The 19,140-nt window shown below is 30.9% G+C and overlaps 1 protein-coding gene across 1 annotated transcript in view; it reads right to left on the bottom strand.

Moving 5' to 3' along the window:
• Positions 1 to 8,215: 8,215 nt before the first annotated feature.
• LOC147073466 (uncharacterized) overlaps positions 8,216 to 19,140 on the bottom strand; it is a 150,796-nt gene continuing 139,871 nt past the window's right edge. Inside the window, exons 30-33 of the mRNA XM_085945652.1 lie at positions 15,832 to 15,891; positions 12,576 to 12,698; positions 11,780 to 11,944; positions 8,216 to 8,874 (exon numbers count right to left, since the gene is read on the bottom strand). Coding sequence (XP_085801778.1) covers positions 8,704 to 8,874; positions 11,780 to 11,944; positions 12,576 to 12,698; positions 15,832 to 15,891 — 519 coding nt within the window. The 3' untranslated portion in view covers positions 8,216 to 8,703. The remainder of the gene's footprint in view (positions 8,875 to 11,779; positions 11,945 to 12,575; positions 12,699 to 15,831; positions 15,892 to 19,140) is intronic.

Raw genomic sequence — 19,140 nt, forward strand, 5'->3', positions numbered from 1 at the left:
GATTGGTTATCAGCTGCCACTACACTTACAACCGTAGTGTGATTACAATATTACAATAACAATCAGTTCGGGATAATGATTTGAGTTACTCTATCTCCACCCGCCATGTATATGCAGCCGTGATTTGCACACGACCACCTTCCATGACAGAGTGTTAGAATGAAAAAAAAATATGCTCCACGTCCTTGTAAACCACGTATTTCAGGGCTTATGAAAGAGTTTTAGAAAATAAAAAATAATCTTGATGTCTTGCTCTGTCTTCATTTATCTTTAATGACATGAATTATTAGTGTCTTCTGTATCCGCGTACTGAAACTCTGCCGAAACAGAGGAGTCAGGAGTTGAAAGTGATGAATCTAAGGAGAGATCGGAATTATTCCGTCCTACATATGACGCAGGAAATTTTTCAAATGCGTCAAAGTTGGCCTTGGTTGATATAAAATCGGCGTAGCCAATCGGGACCATGTGTGGATGGAGCCTGGCAAACAGCTCCGCTTGGTCGGATTCCATTAGCAAGCATTACCAGAGGACGTGTCCAGCGTCTTTATGGTCGTACCCACATGTGCATTCCTATCAAACGAAAACCGTGCAGCTTGGCTGCGAAGTCACCATGGCCGGTCAGGAACTGACTTACCCAGTGTGTTGGTTTAATTGTCTCATCTGAAGCCTGCAGGACACATCTGGAAAAAATAAATACGCTTGTCGTCGCTTGGTGGATGCCGACTACCTCGACTGACATGTATCGAGTGCTATATTGTTGACTAACATGCTGACAGTATTTATGTAAGGCAGTGGCGAAGGCTCCATACTAAGCGATTATTTAAAGCTTACCTTCTATTTTCAAGTATTTAATTTATATAAATAAATATCTATATTGTAGGACATTGTAGGTTATAATAAAAATATTGATTGCCATCTATCGTCGTTATTTATAAGTAGAGCTTTTAATTTAGTCAAGTTTCGAATCAAAAATAAATGATGGAACGTCACAACGTGAGTGCTATTTTTAGAATTATTTCAACGATAATCCAAGCCGAACTTTCTACCGCAATTCAGTTGCCAACTTCATGCATGTCTGCGTTTTTGTTCGAGACTCGGAAGCGTAAACAGACAAGCTTATTCGAAATGTTGATTTGTTTATTGTCTATGCTTATCTTTAAAAGCAAATAATAAATAATAAGGATGATTAAAAAAATAATAACTATTGTGTTCGATCACATACAATTTATGAATTGTTATTAAAAATAAATATTGTATTAATTCGCGATTATTATTTAGGTTACTTCAGTCATAGACAAACATAACATGCTATTCACAGTTTATGTCATTTTGACATTTCAAAGCGGTGATAAAGGTTTATTTTATAATACAAAATTCATTGTGTTACTGTGTTTTGAATGTGGATAAATTATCTCATATTGTACCGAAATCATTCGCCAGTGCTTTAAATATATAAGCATTTAATAAATTGTGTAGTGTCCCGGTAAAAAATGTGGGAACGATTGCATTTAAAAATTATCAAAGCTTGACCTTCCAAGGGTTCATTTAGATTTGAATACAGCAAAAAAACTTATATTAGACATTTTCACAACAATTTATATGATAAATATTTGTTTTTAACTGGCAGTTATACATTAAACAAACTTTTTTGTTGGCGATGCGTATTGTTTGGCAAAGAAAGTATGCGTGGAATTCTACTGCCATAAGTGATTTAAATAATTTGACAAATTCAGCGGTGAAACCTATGGCCAGTGTGTCGTTGTCATTAGTGTGCACCTATTCATCAGTAGTAATTTCGTAAGTATTATCTTCTTATTTCCCGTAAGTTACCTGACAAGGGTGCTCTTTTTCTCTGATCTCCACAGCTTACCTCTTTCCAAGAGTCACCTTTCGCCACTGATGTAAGGTACATCTTCAGATCTCAGTGGAGGCATCATATCAATGCCTTCAAATCCTCGTACCTGGGTAGTACGAGTAACAAGACGTCATCTACATTAATAACAATTAATTGTCATGTTAAAAGGCATCTTTATTCGATCATACGTACGACATATGCCGTACAAGATCACGATATGATCACTTCACGGAGAAATTCACACGTCTACCACCGTTTATCATCATTTTTTCTGAGATTACTACATTAATATTACAAAAGTGTGTATGTAGATAATTTATTTATTTATTTTTCGAGTGCAAGCGTAGTGTTTTTGAAATTAACTACATGTACAAATTTACGAACGAAAAAAGTGCTACCAAATTACGTATTTATTTTTCGTTTCGAAGTTTTGAAAAAAATATTAAGATTTTACTCACGGAAATTGAAATTCATTGAGCGTTTGCTATGTGAAAATTTATCTCAAAACCTTACAATTTTAGAGTTTAAGTAGGGTTTCTCTTAAAATTTTACATAAAAATAAAAGTAATTATTGTATTTATCGTGCATTTAAGCGTTTTATTTGAAGAGGATAATTTCATTGATGAACCGGTTAATAAGAGAACTGGTTATACGCAGAGAAAAGCGAGCCTTGAATCCTGACCTGCTCAACGCTGACTTGTACTAACTGTACAACTAAAATTTTATATTATTAAATTTATGTAACGATCTCAGACCAAGAATTTATAGAGAACATGTATCATTCGTTCTGTTATGTAAATAGTATTTCAATTGTCTGAATTAACTATGATAAAAAAACTAGATAATGGTGAATTCGGACAATTATTAAATCTGATTTGCTTCATCCTGATTTTTAAGGTATATAGTTCTGCATGTTATGCTTCAGAGTAAGACAACAATCCTGCTATCAACAAAAATATCTCTGCGTATCTATTCTATACACAAGACTGCTTTCAGGCATTATGGCAGCTATCTAGGGTAGGAGAGTATCGAAATATTAACACTTACCTACTATAATTATTAAAATAAGTTAGCCGTCTGAACTGTCAAAACTGTTTTTCTCACTCCAAAATTTATCACAGCCAATTTTAACACAGAAATCCTTTTTATTTATATCAAATTTTATTTTAGGTATGGTCCCAATATTGAAGCTCGATTTGATGTAAATAAAAAAATCAAGTTATACACATTTATATTTTTATAAAAATCGATGTTTTTAAAATAAATATAAAAAATATTAAAACGATGAAATAGTCAAAAATCTAAACAACGAAACATTGAAAACTTAATAAACTAAATTTTAATAATAAATACGACCATAAAATATAATGTGATAATAAGATGTGACCCTGCAACGAATTCACATTTTATTACATTTTTTTACAATTGTAAGTTTATCTTTAAATTGAAAAAAAAAAAAAATCCTTTTTAATGTTTTCAGATACAGTCATATTAATTAATTAATACAGTTGAAATTGTAAATTATCAAAAAAAAATCTCAAATAGCAAGCTTCGAATTTTTCCCTTAGGTTCTCTGCTGGCGTGCCTCTCCCCCTTAAGGAAATGTCTTTACCTACCAGAGGCACCTCGTATATAAAAAGGATTTCAAGTTATACATATTTAAATTTTTATAAAAATCGACGATTTTTAACAAAAATATAAAAACATATTAAAACTATGAATTAGTCAAAAATCACTTAGGTTAGGCATAGAAAACTTAATAAACTAAATTTTAATAATAAAAATGACCATAAAATATAATGTAATAATAACGTAATCGTACATTGTTTTTACAATATTGTAAGTTTATCTTTGACTTAAAATAAAATTTATTTTTTTCTTTTTAATGTTTTCAGATACATATTTATTAATTACTACTCTTCTGCAACATCTTCTTGGCTACGCTTCTAGACGCTGTTGTATACTAAATGGGAGGGGCTTGTTAGTTTATAATGGAAGTGCGGTTAAAAATGGGAGGAGCATATTAGTTCACAGTTTTAACACGTAGGAAAAAAGATGTTGCTGATGAGTTAACATTGTAAATTATCGAAAAAATGTTTCAAAAACCAAGCTTCGTATTTTTCCGCTAGATTCCTCTGGTAGGTACAAGTCACCTTAATGCGTATTAATTATAAATTTAAAATTAAAGCTACATTGCAGTGTTTACTGAAAACATTACCCATAATTACCTTGGTTTTATTTATGATGTACGTATACACTGACATCTATGAATTTTATTACTAACAATTTAACTTGTTATTGTTTCGAATAATAATATTGCTCTATTCATAAGCCTTTTCTACCTATACCTAGATGCCACATTCAAATTACACTTTTTTATGTGATTTTATAGCACAGTTAGGTTGATTACTATATAGATGTTTTGGGTTGACTAGCGATTGGATTCCTAATTTTTTTGGTTTAATTATTTTGTGGTTTGTTAATATTTTAAATAATTTGTTTAATGCCCCTGACGTAGTATGAAATATTAATGTCCAACCTCATTAGTTTTAAATTAGCCTGTTATTGGGAAGGTATTATTGGACGGATAATTATTATGTACCTATTGTTATATTATTTCTATCGTTTTGAATTTTGTTTGATAAATATTGTTTTAAAAAAATGTATTCAGTTGAAAATGTCCCACTGAGGTGGACGAAACCGGTCCTAATATATTAATTAAAGTGGAATAAGTACTATAAAAAAAATTGCGTTTTATTAAATAAAAACAACAATATAATGCAGTTCCACCATGAATTGACAGTTAACAAAATAAAAGAAAATAAGATCATTATTACGTATGATATCAAGTTTTATTAAGTTACTAAACAGTGTACCTACATATCATTATATGGTTTGAGTTTAAGAAATTTGGCTCTCAAAAGACATCTCAATCGTTGTACTGTTGATATTTAGCTCTATTGACTAATGAGTTTGCCGACCACTGGCCTAAGGCAAGGTGACGCTCTGGCATGCCTTCTTTTCAATATTGCGCTAGACAAGGCGATACGGGATGCAAAGATTGATGCCCGTGGCAGCGGCACGATATTTACTAAGCCTGTGCAGCTGCTGGTGTATGCCGATGATATCGACATCATTGCCATATCAGAATTGGCACTGAAAAGGGCATTCACAGCACTAGAAGCCTCTGCCAAAAGAATTAGTTAACAATTAATCGAGGCAAAAACTAAATACATGCCTGTCTATATCACACCACGAGAAGTCGCACCAAAGTTAGATATTGGTGCATACAAGTTTGATACGGTCGACAGTTTCATATACCTTGGATCTCTTGTAACTCGACATAATGATATTACAGAAGAAATCAACAAGAGAATCATGTCTGCGAATAAATGCTACTTTGGTCTGTTAAGACATTATTTAAAAGTCCCTGTTACTATCTCGCCGAACTAAAATCACTCTTTACTTGTAAAGCCAGTGCTCACCTACGCATCAGAAACCTGGACAATAACTCTGCAAAATGAATGAGTCCTGAACATCTTTGAAAGAAAAATTCTCCGCCGTATATATGGACCGATCAGGGATGGCACCAATTGGAAGAGAAGATATAATGCTGAGCTCTACGGGCTGTACGAAGATTGCAGTGCAGTTCAATCAATTAAGATTGGGAGACTGCGATGGCTAGGTCATGTGCACCGTATGAATGACAATGAACCAGCAAAGAGAGTGATGTCCAGCAATCCAATAGGACGTAGAAGAAGGGGGAGGCTAAAGATTTGCTGGTGAGATGGAGCTGCCAGTGACTGCCGTATTCTGGGGGTACCAAATTGGAAAGCGGCCACACTGGATAGGGACAGGTAGAGGGAGCTGTTGGAGGAGGCCAGGACCCACACCGGGTTGTCGCGCCCCTGATGATGAGAATAGTCCAAAATAATCATAAAATCGACATTATTAATTATGAAAGGAATCCTTTCAACCGTTTCGCGAAAATTAAAACGCAATTTAACATTTTTTTTATTAAAAATCACACATCCAAAATATATTGGTATGTAAGTGTAGAGGTTTTACCCAACTCTACAAATGACATTTATATGCCCTAAAAAGGAGCATAGACAAAAGCAGACGGAAACGTCAGAAATGTCAGGACTTCAATAGATGGATACATACGAGACACGTCATGTCCGTTCTTAAATAATGTAAAAGTAAAAAAATCGTACTACTAAAAACCTGTGCGTCATACTAATATACTCTTGTATATCCTGCCGTGTAAATATTCACTAGAACTGTAAAGTAATTGTGCATTGTACAAAATACAAACCATCAAAAATACCCACGCGTGTTTCCTTCATAAAGCTCCGTTAAATATCATATTTACGCAACCTGTCTGAATATAAAATATTAGCGGGGTAGTTGACACAAAGCAACAACTACACCCTTAATATATAAGTAAGTTGATGATTTTTTTTTTTACTAGTTTTAAATGTGTCCAAACAGATAAGCGTGTTGCCAAAGAGGTGATACATCAGAAAGACGGAAGAAAAAGTCGGTATGATGATGAGAAGATAATGCAATGTGCCTAATAAAATAAAAGTTGAATGGACAATATAAGAGTGAATATTTTATAAAGTACCTTTTGTCTTCTGTTTATTTAGTTTAGCTGACCGACCTGCTATATCGACCCCTCATGTTAGAGCTCTATCAGCGCCCCCCTTTTCGGGACCATATTTTTAACAACCGTAGAATATGGTCTTTACTAGGGAATCAAATCCCGAGCCAAAATTCTGATCCCGGGATTTCGGGATTACAATTTGACAATCCCGGGACTGGTCCCAGGATTGGCATTTTTTCCCATTGTTAATATAAAAATTTTATATTTACAAAATAAATAATAACATTGATAAAATCGGTCAAAAATAAATCTAGCTTAACTATTTAAGACATTTTTTATTGTTAATATTGTATAGGTTCAATCTTGGAAATACATAAGTTTAATGGAGTAAATAATATTGTAATATAAATAATAATGTGACTTTAATATGAGATTGCTGTTTCTGATAGTAAAGACCTAATATTAATAAATGGGTTAGCGAGATTTAAAATAGTAAAGCAAATCTTGGTGTACTTATGGCCTTTCCGCTTCATAAATCTAATTAGTTAACCAAATATTAAACTGCCGTAAAACGTATGAGATCATGGTGGAATTACTTTGTTAATAGTGTGAAGCATTGTTTTTTTCCAATCTTTCTCATTTTTATTAATTTATGTGAAAAATAAAATGAATCGGCAACTTACACATGGGTATAAATCAAACTTCATTAAAACTCAGCTTTTTTCTAATGTAGTTATTAATTGTTATTAAAAGTATTTTTTCTGTTATATTTTCGTTTTTATTTTCTTTATCCATAAAAATTGATTAAAAAATCAATCCCGAAAGTTTCGGGATTATGTTCATCAATCCCGGGATTCATAGGTATCGAAAATAGCTCGGAATCCCGGGATCCCGCAGTCCAGGATCCAGCAGTGAGAGCCAGGTGCGCCAAAAATATATTTTGTTTTAAAATACAGTAATACCCACAAAGTTACGCGATATGTGGGTCCGACGAAATCTGCTTGAGTTGAAATCGCTTTTGTCGGGGTACAACTTACTTTGCACATACATTTTGTTTAATTGGGCTTAATCCGTGACGTCGGTTAGTAATTAAAGTAATTTCTACTTTGATTTAAAATACAAAAGCCGATAGCCAATAGTAGCTCAATTTAGAAAACGGTTCAGCGAGTATTGAATGAACCATTAGTTAATAATTGTCGTAATTAAGTATAGTACCTTTAGCATATTGGTATATGTGCGTGGGCGCAAAACCCGAGATATGCAGATATAAATCCTGCGGGGGTGTCTCGCTTCTTTCAAAAATATTTTTTCTATTGGTTATAATATATTTTCTCAGAAGTTTTTTCAAAAATTATCTATGTTCAATAACTAAACAAAATATTTTAAAAAAAAAGTAATAATTTACGTAAAAAAGTTATTTTGATGTCAATGGCTTCGTAAAATCTAACAAATTCAAGCTAATCATTTTTTTATTCCTTGCTTTGTAGCTATAACGCGTTCTTCGTTGGAGTCTATGTTTTCTAAAAATTGTAAGCCCTTTTCATTTGAACTGAGACCTTCTGTCAGCTTGTAATAATAATTGTCATGTGATTTTCTGGTGGAACTGTGTCCGAAGTATCAGATAAAGAACCCCGTAACTCCGATTCGCATAAGTCGGGGTATTACTTTATTACATTATACTTGCCCATCTTATATTATCATTCTTGTTTTGAAAATCTAAAAAAGAGACGCTTAAAAAAACATATTGACCTAAATTCTGGATGGATTTTTTATTTTAGGAGCAGTGGGAATATCTTTTTGGGAGTCAATGCTATCGATTTACTTTGTTTTATTTGCTTTGGGAAATGAATTATAAAAAGCGAAAAAAGCATTAAGGGTTATTCAAGTAGTTAATTATTGATGATTTTAACACTGCCAGTCATGGCCACATTACCATCGAGCTGTCAATTAATGTAGTTGAATAGCAGAGTTAACGTATTACTTTGTGTTTTAATTAGATGCATTTGGAATCAAGTAAGATGCAGTACTGTGTATTAAAGATTATTGTGGATAACCGCCTTGTTTATGGAATTGCATTGAGTGATATCCGTGTTATTTTGAAACAATAAACATAACGGAAACATGTTATTATGTTAATTATTTAGAATAGCCCAGAAGAAGTTAAGATGCGACAAATAATATGACTAATATTTTAATAATTAATTTAAATGGCCATGAATAGTGAGAAAATAACAGTATGTTAACATAATGGAATAAAATCTTTGTGACAATATGGCGGACGGTTGGCATCACAATATGTTTCATCTGGACATGGTAGAACGAGGGTATTACCGCAAACTGAAAAAGATGTCTTGGCTACGCACTTGATTTTCCGTTCATTACACTCATTACACCTTACTGCTCCAGTCCCCTTGAAAATATAAATAGTTAACAATGGTTATGTATTCGACAATTTAAAAAAATCATTCTGTGTTTAATTTCATCAACAATAAAAGTCGACATCTTTTTTTGGATTTCCGGATTGATTTTTTTGATTTAATTCTTTCAAACTCACTTATTTAAGTAAATAAAGTTTATTCTCCTGTAATTAAAATGTATTATTTATAACTCTGTAGTCTCCCAATAATTGGCAAGTCAGAAGTCTTTACTATTGGATTATAATATTATATCCCGACCATGTCCGATCCTAATAGGATCATAATACGGACCTCCGCAGAGTAGAGGTTTGTATTCACAGATTTTGTTTTTACAAAAAATGGATGTCAGCCACTTTGCTCAACCTATTAGGTCCATACTCTGACTCATACACCAATTAAAAAATAATATGTGTACTTGCCAGACCCAGGATTCGAACCTGTGATCCACGACGCAACAGGCCAACGCTTAAGGCGAAGTCTTCATTGAGCCTTTTTTAAAGAGGCACCTAGCGGAAAAATACGAAGCTTGCAATTTGAGACATTTTTTTGATAATTTACAATTTCAACTGTAATAATGTATAAATATGTATTTGAAAACATTAAAAATAAAAATATTTTTTATTTTAAGTCAAAGACAAACTTACAATTTTAAAAAATGTAATAAAATGTGAATTTGTTCTATCGGTCCGCACCCTATTATTACATATATTTTATGATCATATTTATTATTAATATTTAGTTTATTAGGTTTTCTAAGCATCACCTAAGCGATTGTTGACAAATTCATAGTTTTAATATTTTTTATATCTATTTTAAAAAACATCGATTTTTATAAAAAATATAAATGTGTATAACTTGATATCCTTTTTATTTATATCAAATCAATTATTTATATTAACTTCCTGGAGCAAGAACACAATGTGATAGGCAAAATGGCTTACAACTCATTCTCTCGTAAAGCGTTTTTACTTTATTTATTACTCTGTAGGTGTAGAGGACCAAAATATGCTCGGCATAGAAATGACAATGACATGTAACATGGAGCATGTCGTCTTATACTGCACGAAAACATTTTCTTGGCTACGTGTTAACACTGTGAACTAACATGCTCCGCCTATTTTTAACCGCAATTCCATTATAAGCTTCTCCCATTTAGTAAACAACAGCGCCCGGAAGCGTAGCCAAGATGATGTTTTCGTACATTAAATAGTTGGTAAATATAAGCGGAATGGTGACACATAACTAAGTTCACACTATGAAAGTAAAGAAACGGTGGTAATTATTTTTTATACTACTTAATTATAAAACGTTTTACGTGAATTATAGTCTGGAAAAAAAATTGATAGTGTCAGAACTGCATTTCTCTTTTCTATACAACGCTTAAACTGGCTAGTTCCATTGTAAATTGAATTGATCAATTGATATTATGTACGTCTTTTAAAACATATCCAATTGTCTTATATTGCCTCTTAATTTTTTTTTGTCCATATCTTCAATGAATACATTATTTTATTTGTATACATATTTATATTATTTTATACTTATATTTTGTATCAGTTGACGATATTTTACTGAAGCGGGCGTAACTGCTTCTGATTGTCAACTAAGTGTAATAAATACTTTCAATTTAGGGATTGCAATACCGGTATTCCAGTATTTATCAATACCGAAATACCGGTTTAAAAAATCCAAAATACCGGAATCTTTGGTATGAAGAAAGCACACTTATTTAAGTTTTTTAAAATGAATTATACGTTATGTGCTGCTAAAATGCAAATATATTGAGTGAATCCAACAGATGTGAAAAAATAATAAAAAAAAATTTATCAAATATATTTATATAAGTAATCGTCGCGATGAATTATCATAATAATATTTCGAAATCTAAAACATCCGTGACAAAAATATTCAATTATAATATAATTATTGATGACTGTACACGCGTTGAATTTAAGAAGCTCTTACTGCAGCCGGACTTATTTGCACTTGATAAACTTTTATGGGCTTTAGTAAAAATTATCATATACTATTCAAATTATTTGTTAAAAATCACTTGTTCTACAATTATGATCAATATGTATTTTTAAATGTCAACATAATAAATGTAGGTATGTAGGTTTTTCCTATAAAATAATATTTTAAAAAGATTTTAATAGCTATATTTATTGATAAGCACCTACTTCTGTTTTTTTTAATGTTAAAGAAATACCGGTATTCAATAAGAAATACCGAAAAACCGGTATCGACATTTACATTCGGTATTGTAATCCCTACTCATATTGTATATTATTTTATATCACAGGGTATTTTTTTCACCAAGAATCGAAAGTTAGTTAACACTATAAAAGCTAAAAATTTAATAACATTAACAACGATAATCGACCTTTGTCAATTAATTATTACCTACCATTATATGAAATTAATAATAATGAAATATTGCGGGTTTACAATTATTATTTTAAAAAAAACATACTTCGTGGACCATTAACTATCACGATTCCGGTTATAACTAAAAATTAATGGCATTTAAGAATTGGATGGACAAAAGTGATGATAAATCAAGTTCTAATTATATTATTTATTATCTAGTTCTAGTTAGTGCAAGGGTAGTCGAAAATGTTATTAAGTTTCTATGAGGCTGCTCTACATTTTCATGAAATAAAATCACTGCTGATTATTTTTGTATCATTCTCAACATTCTCAAAGTTTCCAGCAATTTTCTTCGCAATTACTTCAATATGAACATGAAAAAATTGGAAAGTCGCTGGTTGGTTAAAAGCGTGTAGTTCAAAAGCGGGACAATTTTGGAAAATTTAAATGATTTATTTGTTGATTTAATATTTTTTTCAAAATACCCTCGTAATATTGGTGATAATAATTGATAATGCTGTTACGTACAATGTTTTGTTGAACTGGTGTCTTGTAATATATTGACATAATATATTCTCTAAAATTTATTATATCTCCTTTATCTCCTTTCTCTCCCACAGGACCATTGACTGACAATCCTGCAAGCCCCAGATTTCCTTTCTCTCCCGGAATGCCTGGGGGTCCCATATAACCCTGAAAGAAATAAATTAATTTTAAAAATACATTTCAAAACTATATAATAATAATAATACTATCATTGGTAATCAACGGTTTCGCGTGGCCGAGCCTCACTAACCCTGCAGCGGTGCTACAATACAATCTACGCGCTCACATGGCGTTGATCGAGGGAAGTTGCGTGACATTACACAAGTCCTATGTCCCAAAACTGAGGCGTAACAAGTAATAGGTAGTAGTAATTGGTAATAAATCAAAGATTTTTTTTACTATGTATTCTGCTTACAATTTTTTTTTACTGTGTTTGGTTTATGTTTAAACCTATTTTACGTTACGGTTATGTAATAATATACATATTATTAATATCGTTGCTCATAATTAAAAAGGGTAAATGTTAGGTACATTTTTAAAATAGTTATTAAAAAAATATATATGATTTTAGGGCTAAGCTTTTTTATTAAACTAAGTTTAATACCAAGTTAATATTGTTCGTATTAACATGAAAAATGGTTCAACGAAATCACATTTAAAATAGTATTTCGTAATTATAAGTTTATATTACAATTTCCTTATTTTATTTATATACCAGTGTATTGATTCTAAAATTTACATCTTATTGCGAGTAAATAATATAAATTTAATGTTCTACTTGCTGTCCTGGCAACCCAGGAGTTCCAGGATAACCAGTTTCCCCTTTGATAGATCTACCAGGGATTCCATTTCTTCCATTTCTCCCAGGAATTCCAGGTGTCCCCGGTTCACCACGACTACCCTGTAAGAATGTTGGATATATCATTACTTATGTAGAAATGGAATTTACAGTTTTAGTCCTTTATCTATGAATAAGGGAAAATATGATAAATGTAGAAGCTATGAGGACTGAATTATCAAGTTAAAAGATTCTTGTTAAACCTTATCGATATAATATAATATAAAATCATATTATTTGCCGTGTAATAACAAACAAGTTAATGTGCGTCATAATATAAACGATATAAAACACCAACTCGTGTATTATTCAACTCTGCCCGAACGCACGTCACACATACGAGGAACCTAATCAGATATCAAACAAATAACGGGTGTAGTTGGAAAAAGTAAGTAACGACTACATCCCTTATATACATTATCATTTAAGCTATAACAAATAATTTACATAATTCTTAAGTTAAGAGTTAAGACTTCTCTAAGTTCTGGCAGAAGACACTTATTCTAAAAAATGACATATTGAGTTAGTTATACCAAAATGTTCCTTATTTCAAACTTTACCGTCTGGAAACCTTCTTAATAAATAAACAGTCTTTATTTTAAAGTCATCCTTTTTACGATTACTTAATATACTCACATGATAGACCATTTCAAACATTTTAACAACTTCAAAGTCAAATTACTCAAAACTAGTATTCTCCAGTTAGTGTGTTCTGCCAGAACAGAGACGATTTATAGTGGAAATAATCCTAACTCCCTTTTATGCATATTGGTTGGAAGCTATTCACACAACACATATGGGTTGTGTTACAGTTACATCATGAATCGAATACAGTTCGGGATTCTAACCACCAACAGATCAATCAACAGGCGAGTTTACTATCGCTACTCTATTACGACGTTGTTGTCGAGTATGGAAGTGAAATTAAGTAAAACATGTGTTATCAATCACAATCACAAAATAATTTATATCTATATTAAAATATTAAACATTAATAATGTACCTACATACATAATTTTGAAAACACTTTTGAGAAAATATAATATAACCAATATTTTTTTAAAAACAATTACGACAAATTACGACAAATTTTAACTATTGGCTTTTTAATACTCACTAAAGCGCTTCCCAAATTGAGCTACTATTGTCGATCGGTTTTTATATTTTAAATCAAAGTAGGTATTACTTTAATTACTAACCGACGTCACGGATCACTCAATGATTTTTTGTTTGTAACTTGCTTGAACTTGCTAATAATTTGTAATTAACTATTTTTTTATTCAAAGAATTAGGGAAGCGCTTCAGTGAGTATTAAAAATCAATAGTTGAAATTTTTCGTAGTTAAGTATGACTCATTTAGCATAATATACTATGTGCATGGGCGCGATTCCAGAGAGATGCATGTTTGATTCCTGTGGGGTGTCTTACTTTTTTCAAAAAGATTTTTTCTATTGGTTATAATATATTAATTTTTCTCAGAAGTGTTTTCAAAATTATGTATGTTTAATAATTAGAATGTTAAATTCTTAAATCTAGTTAATTATTCGTAGAATAAAAAAAATAGTTATTATAAATTATTATTTTAATATTTTTATTATTTTATTTTACACAAAGTGACCGCCGCGCTACGTCTGTGTCTGGTTGTACTAATTCTCATTTAGTATTATACGTGATTCGGTTTATCTTTGAATTGACAGATCAATTCTTACGTTCATTAACTCAAATATTTAACAAATAAAATAATAATATAACACAATTTAATAGAAGCAGTTAGCAGCCCTCATAGTCCAGCCCGTCAAACGACAGCCTTTCATCCGATGGCACTGAGTTCGATTATCAGTCACAATATTTTTTCAAAGCCTGTGTATTTATGATTGTTTATCTTCTAATACTAAATACCCCTACTCCTACTGTCACTGGACTTCAGGGCCTGTTGTAGAGTAATGCCAATCCTAATATGATGATATGGACCTCCACAGAGTGGAGGTTTGTATTAACATATTTTGTTTTTACGAGAAATGGATGCCAGCCACTTGCTCAACCTATTATGTCAATACTATGACTTATATACAAATTGAAAAACAATGTGTATACTTGCCAGACTCAAGATCCGAACCTGGTACCCACGACTCTATAGGCCGATGCTTAAGCGGCGCGGCCATCGTGAGTGTTATATAAAATACATATTAATATTAAAATGCTTTTCTTTAGTATTTCTACATCTATTACTGGACAAAGGTCCCTTCCATTTATCTTATATTCATCATCTTATCATTCCAAAATACCTACAATTTAAGATTTTGATGGAAAACTATACCAATGCGATGTAGGTTTATTGAAATACTCTTCGCTAAGTTATATCTAAAAATATATTGGTTAAAAGTAATTTGAATACGTGTATTAAATAAGGCTCTAAGTACCAAAAAGTAGTATTTCCTGTAGTTACAAAATACCGAGTCATTGCAGTAAAATTTCATGAAGCAGACCTTTTGAAAAATGTAGTTTTACAGTGTGAAGCAATCACGGCAGCTTCTATAATTTTAGGTATTAAGAACTCGCAAGTGTCAACACACCATCGTCAGCTATTTTATATTGAATGCCATTGACCACTGCAGTGCTACTTACACCATTATAAATAAAACACGCCAACAGACTTACAACGTTGACAGGTTTAATTATTTTGCTGTATTTTTTTACTTGCTTGAGGCACTTAGACTATAGTTGAAGTTATTGGCGTTGGTATGTAGAACATTTTTCTATAAAAATGTCAGTTTTTATATTTTTGGTACTTAGCGCCTTAATTAATACACGTATTCATTTAAATGCAATGTTTTCTCATTTCAATTCATGCACCTTGTTACTAGGAAACAATCTTGTTAATGCAATGTGTCATCTATTTAATTCTCGCAGCTTATTAATCTCGAAACAAATACTGGTGATACGTTTTTCCATCTCAAAAGATATGAAATTATACATGCTGGTGAAAGACTGTATCAATGCGATGTTTGTTTATTTATTTAAAATTCTTCCATATTAATAATTTAAAAAAAATAGAAAATTGAAAAACCATATCAATGCGTTATTTGCTGATTTATTATGCGCATTTGGTTGGTACATTACGAAAAATCGATCAAAACAACAAACATATTGAAATCTACCTTATTTTATATATAATTTTATTGAAAAATATACAAACCTTAGTTACTTCAGCAACGTTTGCTACATGATCATATGAAGGACAATTAGCAGGCGTTCCCTAAAATAATATTAATTTCTATTAGTGAAAATCTATAGGTAGGTACTTATCAATATAAACAAACTTTAAAAAAAAATCTAAAAACAAAGAGTATTTTATATAGCAGAATAGTTTTCCTACAAAGTAAATTCTTCATTATGATAACAGTACTTATGTAAAATATACATTTTTCAGATCTACCAATGAGTAATTGATCGTAAATACATACAACATCATTGATAATAAATAACTTATATTATGATCCTTATCGAATTTTACACAAATTGCTTTAGCAGTGAGTGACCTATGGCATTCCCAAATATATGAAAATTTAATGATATTCGTTGATCCCCTATTGGCATCTATGTATGTATATAAGCTTAGGTCTCTAAATACACAGAGAGCGAATATATTACCAATTGTAATGGAAATATCACCATATTTTGTAATGTAATATAAATGTGAAAATGATTTAGGTTTTGTATAAATTAAACTCAGTAAATACATTTTTACAAATAACATTTTAAAAAGCTTACAGAAATTCCCTTGTCGCCTTTTTTAGCTAAAAAGAAAAATACATAAAATCAATGAATTGTTAAAGTAATAATTGTCTAAATATAAGAGAAAAGTATATGATTACGGTGTATTCGTATCGATAGTATTGGAATATTTTATACATTCATTTGTAGTGGCTTTCTATTTTTCTATGATTATTTTTTTTTTACAAGAAAGAAACTTATGTTAAACAGTGTCATAGATATTTATTATTATCGTTTCTATAGTTCCTTAAACTTAGTTCGTTAATTAACTTTAAATAAAGAAAAAAATCTCACTTGACAAGTTAGTGAGTGGTACAGTCGCTACAAAAGACTTACATGCTAACTCTCTTTCACGCTTACATCTCTTGCACCCATCTCTTTCAAACTCATAAAACAAAATCTTACATATAATTACAAACTAATCCTTTTTATCCAGATAGCCAAGTGATACGTCATAAGCCTTTCATATTCTGTTAATTGACTATGTGACCAAGCTGCACGCTTAGACCTACAAAACTTTATTCCGGCTCCCCATTGAAGACGGGAAGTCTAGGAGTATGTCAATATGTATAATATGAAAGTAAGGTAACATAATAATAAGTAATATTATTACTTATATATTTTTGCGGGTTTTAAAAAAGGACTCTTAAATAATCTTGGACGTCTTTAGGATAATATATATTATAATATGGCCATAATAATGGCCGCTGTCTATATTACATTATACTTATAATTATAATATATAATAAAATTTTACAAAAATGAATATTGGTGTCCAACAAACACATCAAATATTATTTATAAATAGCGCATAAATGTGTCCCTGGATTTCAAAATCAGCCAAGTCCATAATAGATGAATAGGAGAAAAACAGCTTTTTGTTTTCTCAAATACACAGTCACAAGGGTGAACGTTTATATTATTTCAAGTATAGAATATGTATTTAAAATTAGTGAATTCCACATTTTGGTAATGCAGAAATGTTAAAAAGCAGTATTTCTTCAGCAATTCACAAAAACGTCAAAAATACCTAAAGGTGGGCTTAGCTGATTTTGAAATGTAGCGACACAAATAACTTTTTTGGTGTTTTTTGTGTTAAAATCACATTTGTTCAATAGTTTGATTAAACAACAGCAGCATTAACGAAAAATTGATTATTGATACTATCAGTTTAAATCGATTTCTTTTCTAATTGAGAGTTTTATTTACTATATAATATTAGGTTTTAATGTGAGTATAAAGAAACTGCCAGGTATTAGAGTATCATTAGGAACGCATAACCTGGAGTATCTTCTGGCATTCTCTGATAACTCTTTTTACTTCTATCCAAAATGGCCACTTTACTATTTTATACACCAAGACTACGGTTGTCATTAAAAACTCTATCTTCCATTTTTTTGACGTATGACTATTGTCATTCATTATCATCTATATGGTGCATGTAATCTAGTCATTGTAATCTCACAATTTGCAATTTAACAAGAGATAATCGCTAGATGAAATAAAAATAGCGATCTAGACATGGTTATAATCCAAGAAGTAGAAACAATCTGAAAGGTAACGCAGGGTAACGCTGGAGGCTGTTGTATCGACGAGATAGTTAAATTATGCGGAACAACGGGGAAACACAATGCACAGGATTGAGAAGAATGCGATCAACTTTGAGAGCCCTCGAATCTGGTAATTACTATTATAATTGGTCCAAACTGATAATGATGATAAAAGTCAACTAACTTTAATAGTTTTTAATTAATAACAATATACCATAATATGCCTTGAAGATGTCAAAAGGCAAAATCTGAACTCGATTTACATCGAAAAGTTTAATATTTTCACCAATAATTAGAAATAATTGTAGTTTTTAACCATTTTTCAGGGTTGTATTATCTACTTTGTTATTACTAATGATTCATTGAATAACTAGGTATATTCGCAAACAAATAAATGGTACACGTAAATACCCATTTAAATGGACCAAAATGAAAATTAAATAATACCTCTATTATTTAAAAGTATAATAAAGTTAATTAAATACAACCATTTTTTCCTCTGCCTTTATATTTCTAAAACTTAGCTTGAACTGAAATGAAAAAATATTTCCATACCTTTAAGGCAGTTATCATTATCCACTTGCCTGATCGTCCTTTTGAAATGTTGCCATTTTCTATCAAATTTCAGTTTCGTATTTACTATTTTTGATTCCTCTTTGTCTATCAAAAACTCTCTGTTAATGTGAATGTTTACTTTGTCAATAATATCATTTTCCATATGTTTTATAAAGTTTGCAGTGGGTATTAACTTTGGTTGTAAGTTTAAACACTCAGATTTAATTTTGTTCAATTCTATTTCCAATTTTTCACACTTGTGTGCGAAGTAAATATTCAACAACAAGGTGACACCCAAAACTATTTTTATACACGTATAGGAGTTTTTAATTGTTTTTTGCAATCCGGGAACGAAGATAGAATTTCTCAATGAACTTAGGTATTTCACGTCATGATCTTTTTTAATTGATTCTGCACCTATTTTTCCCTTAAATTAATAACTTAAAATGCGTATATTTTTACAAAAACTGCTTTGTGGCAAAAAATGTTAGTATGTTTTATAATATTTTATCTGTGAGATATTATCAGTTCACCATTAATTGACCTTTAGTTTTAAATAATACAAAGCTTCTCAATCATTTATTTAACTCGTAAAATTATATTTTCTTAGTTGAAAAAATAATGTA

This window comes from Rhyacophila brunnea, unplaced genomic scaffold (genome assembly GCF_057557595.1).
Source record: "Rhyacophila brunnea isolate RB1 unplaced genomic scaffold, BYU_Rbru_1.0 scaffold_18, whole genome shotgun sequence".
In the NCBI taxonomy this organism is placed as follows: Eukaryota; Metazoa; Arthropoda; class Insecta; order Trichoptera; family Rhyacophilidae; genus Rhyacophila; species Rhyacophila brunnea.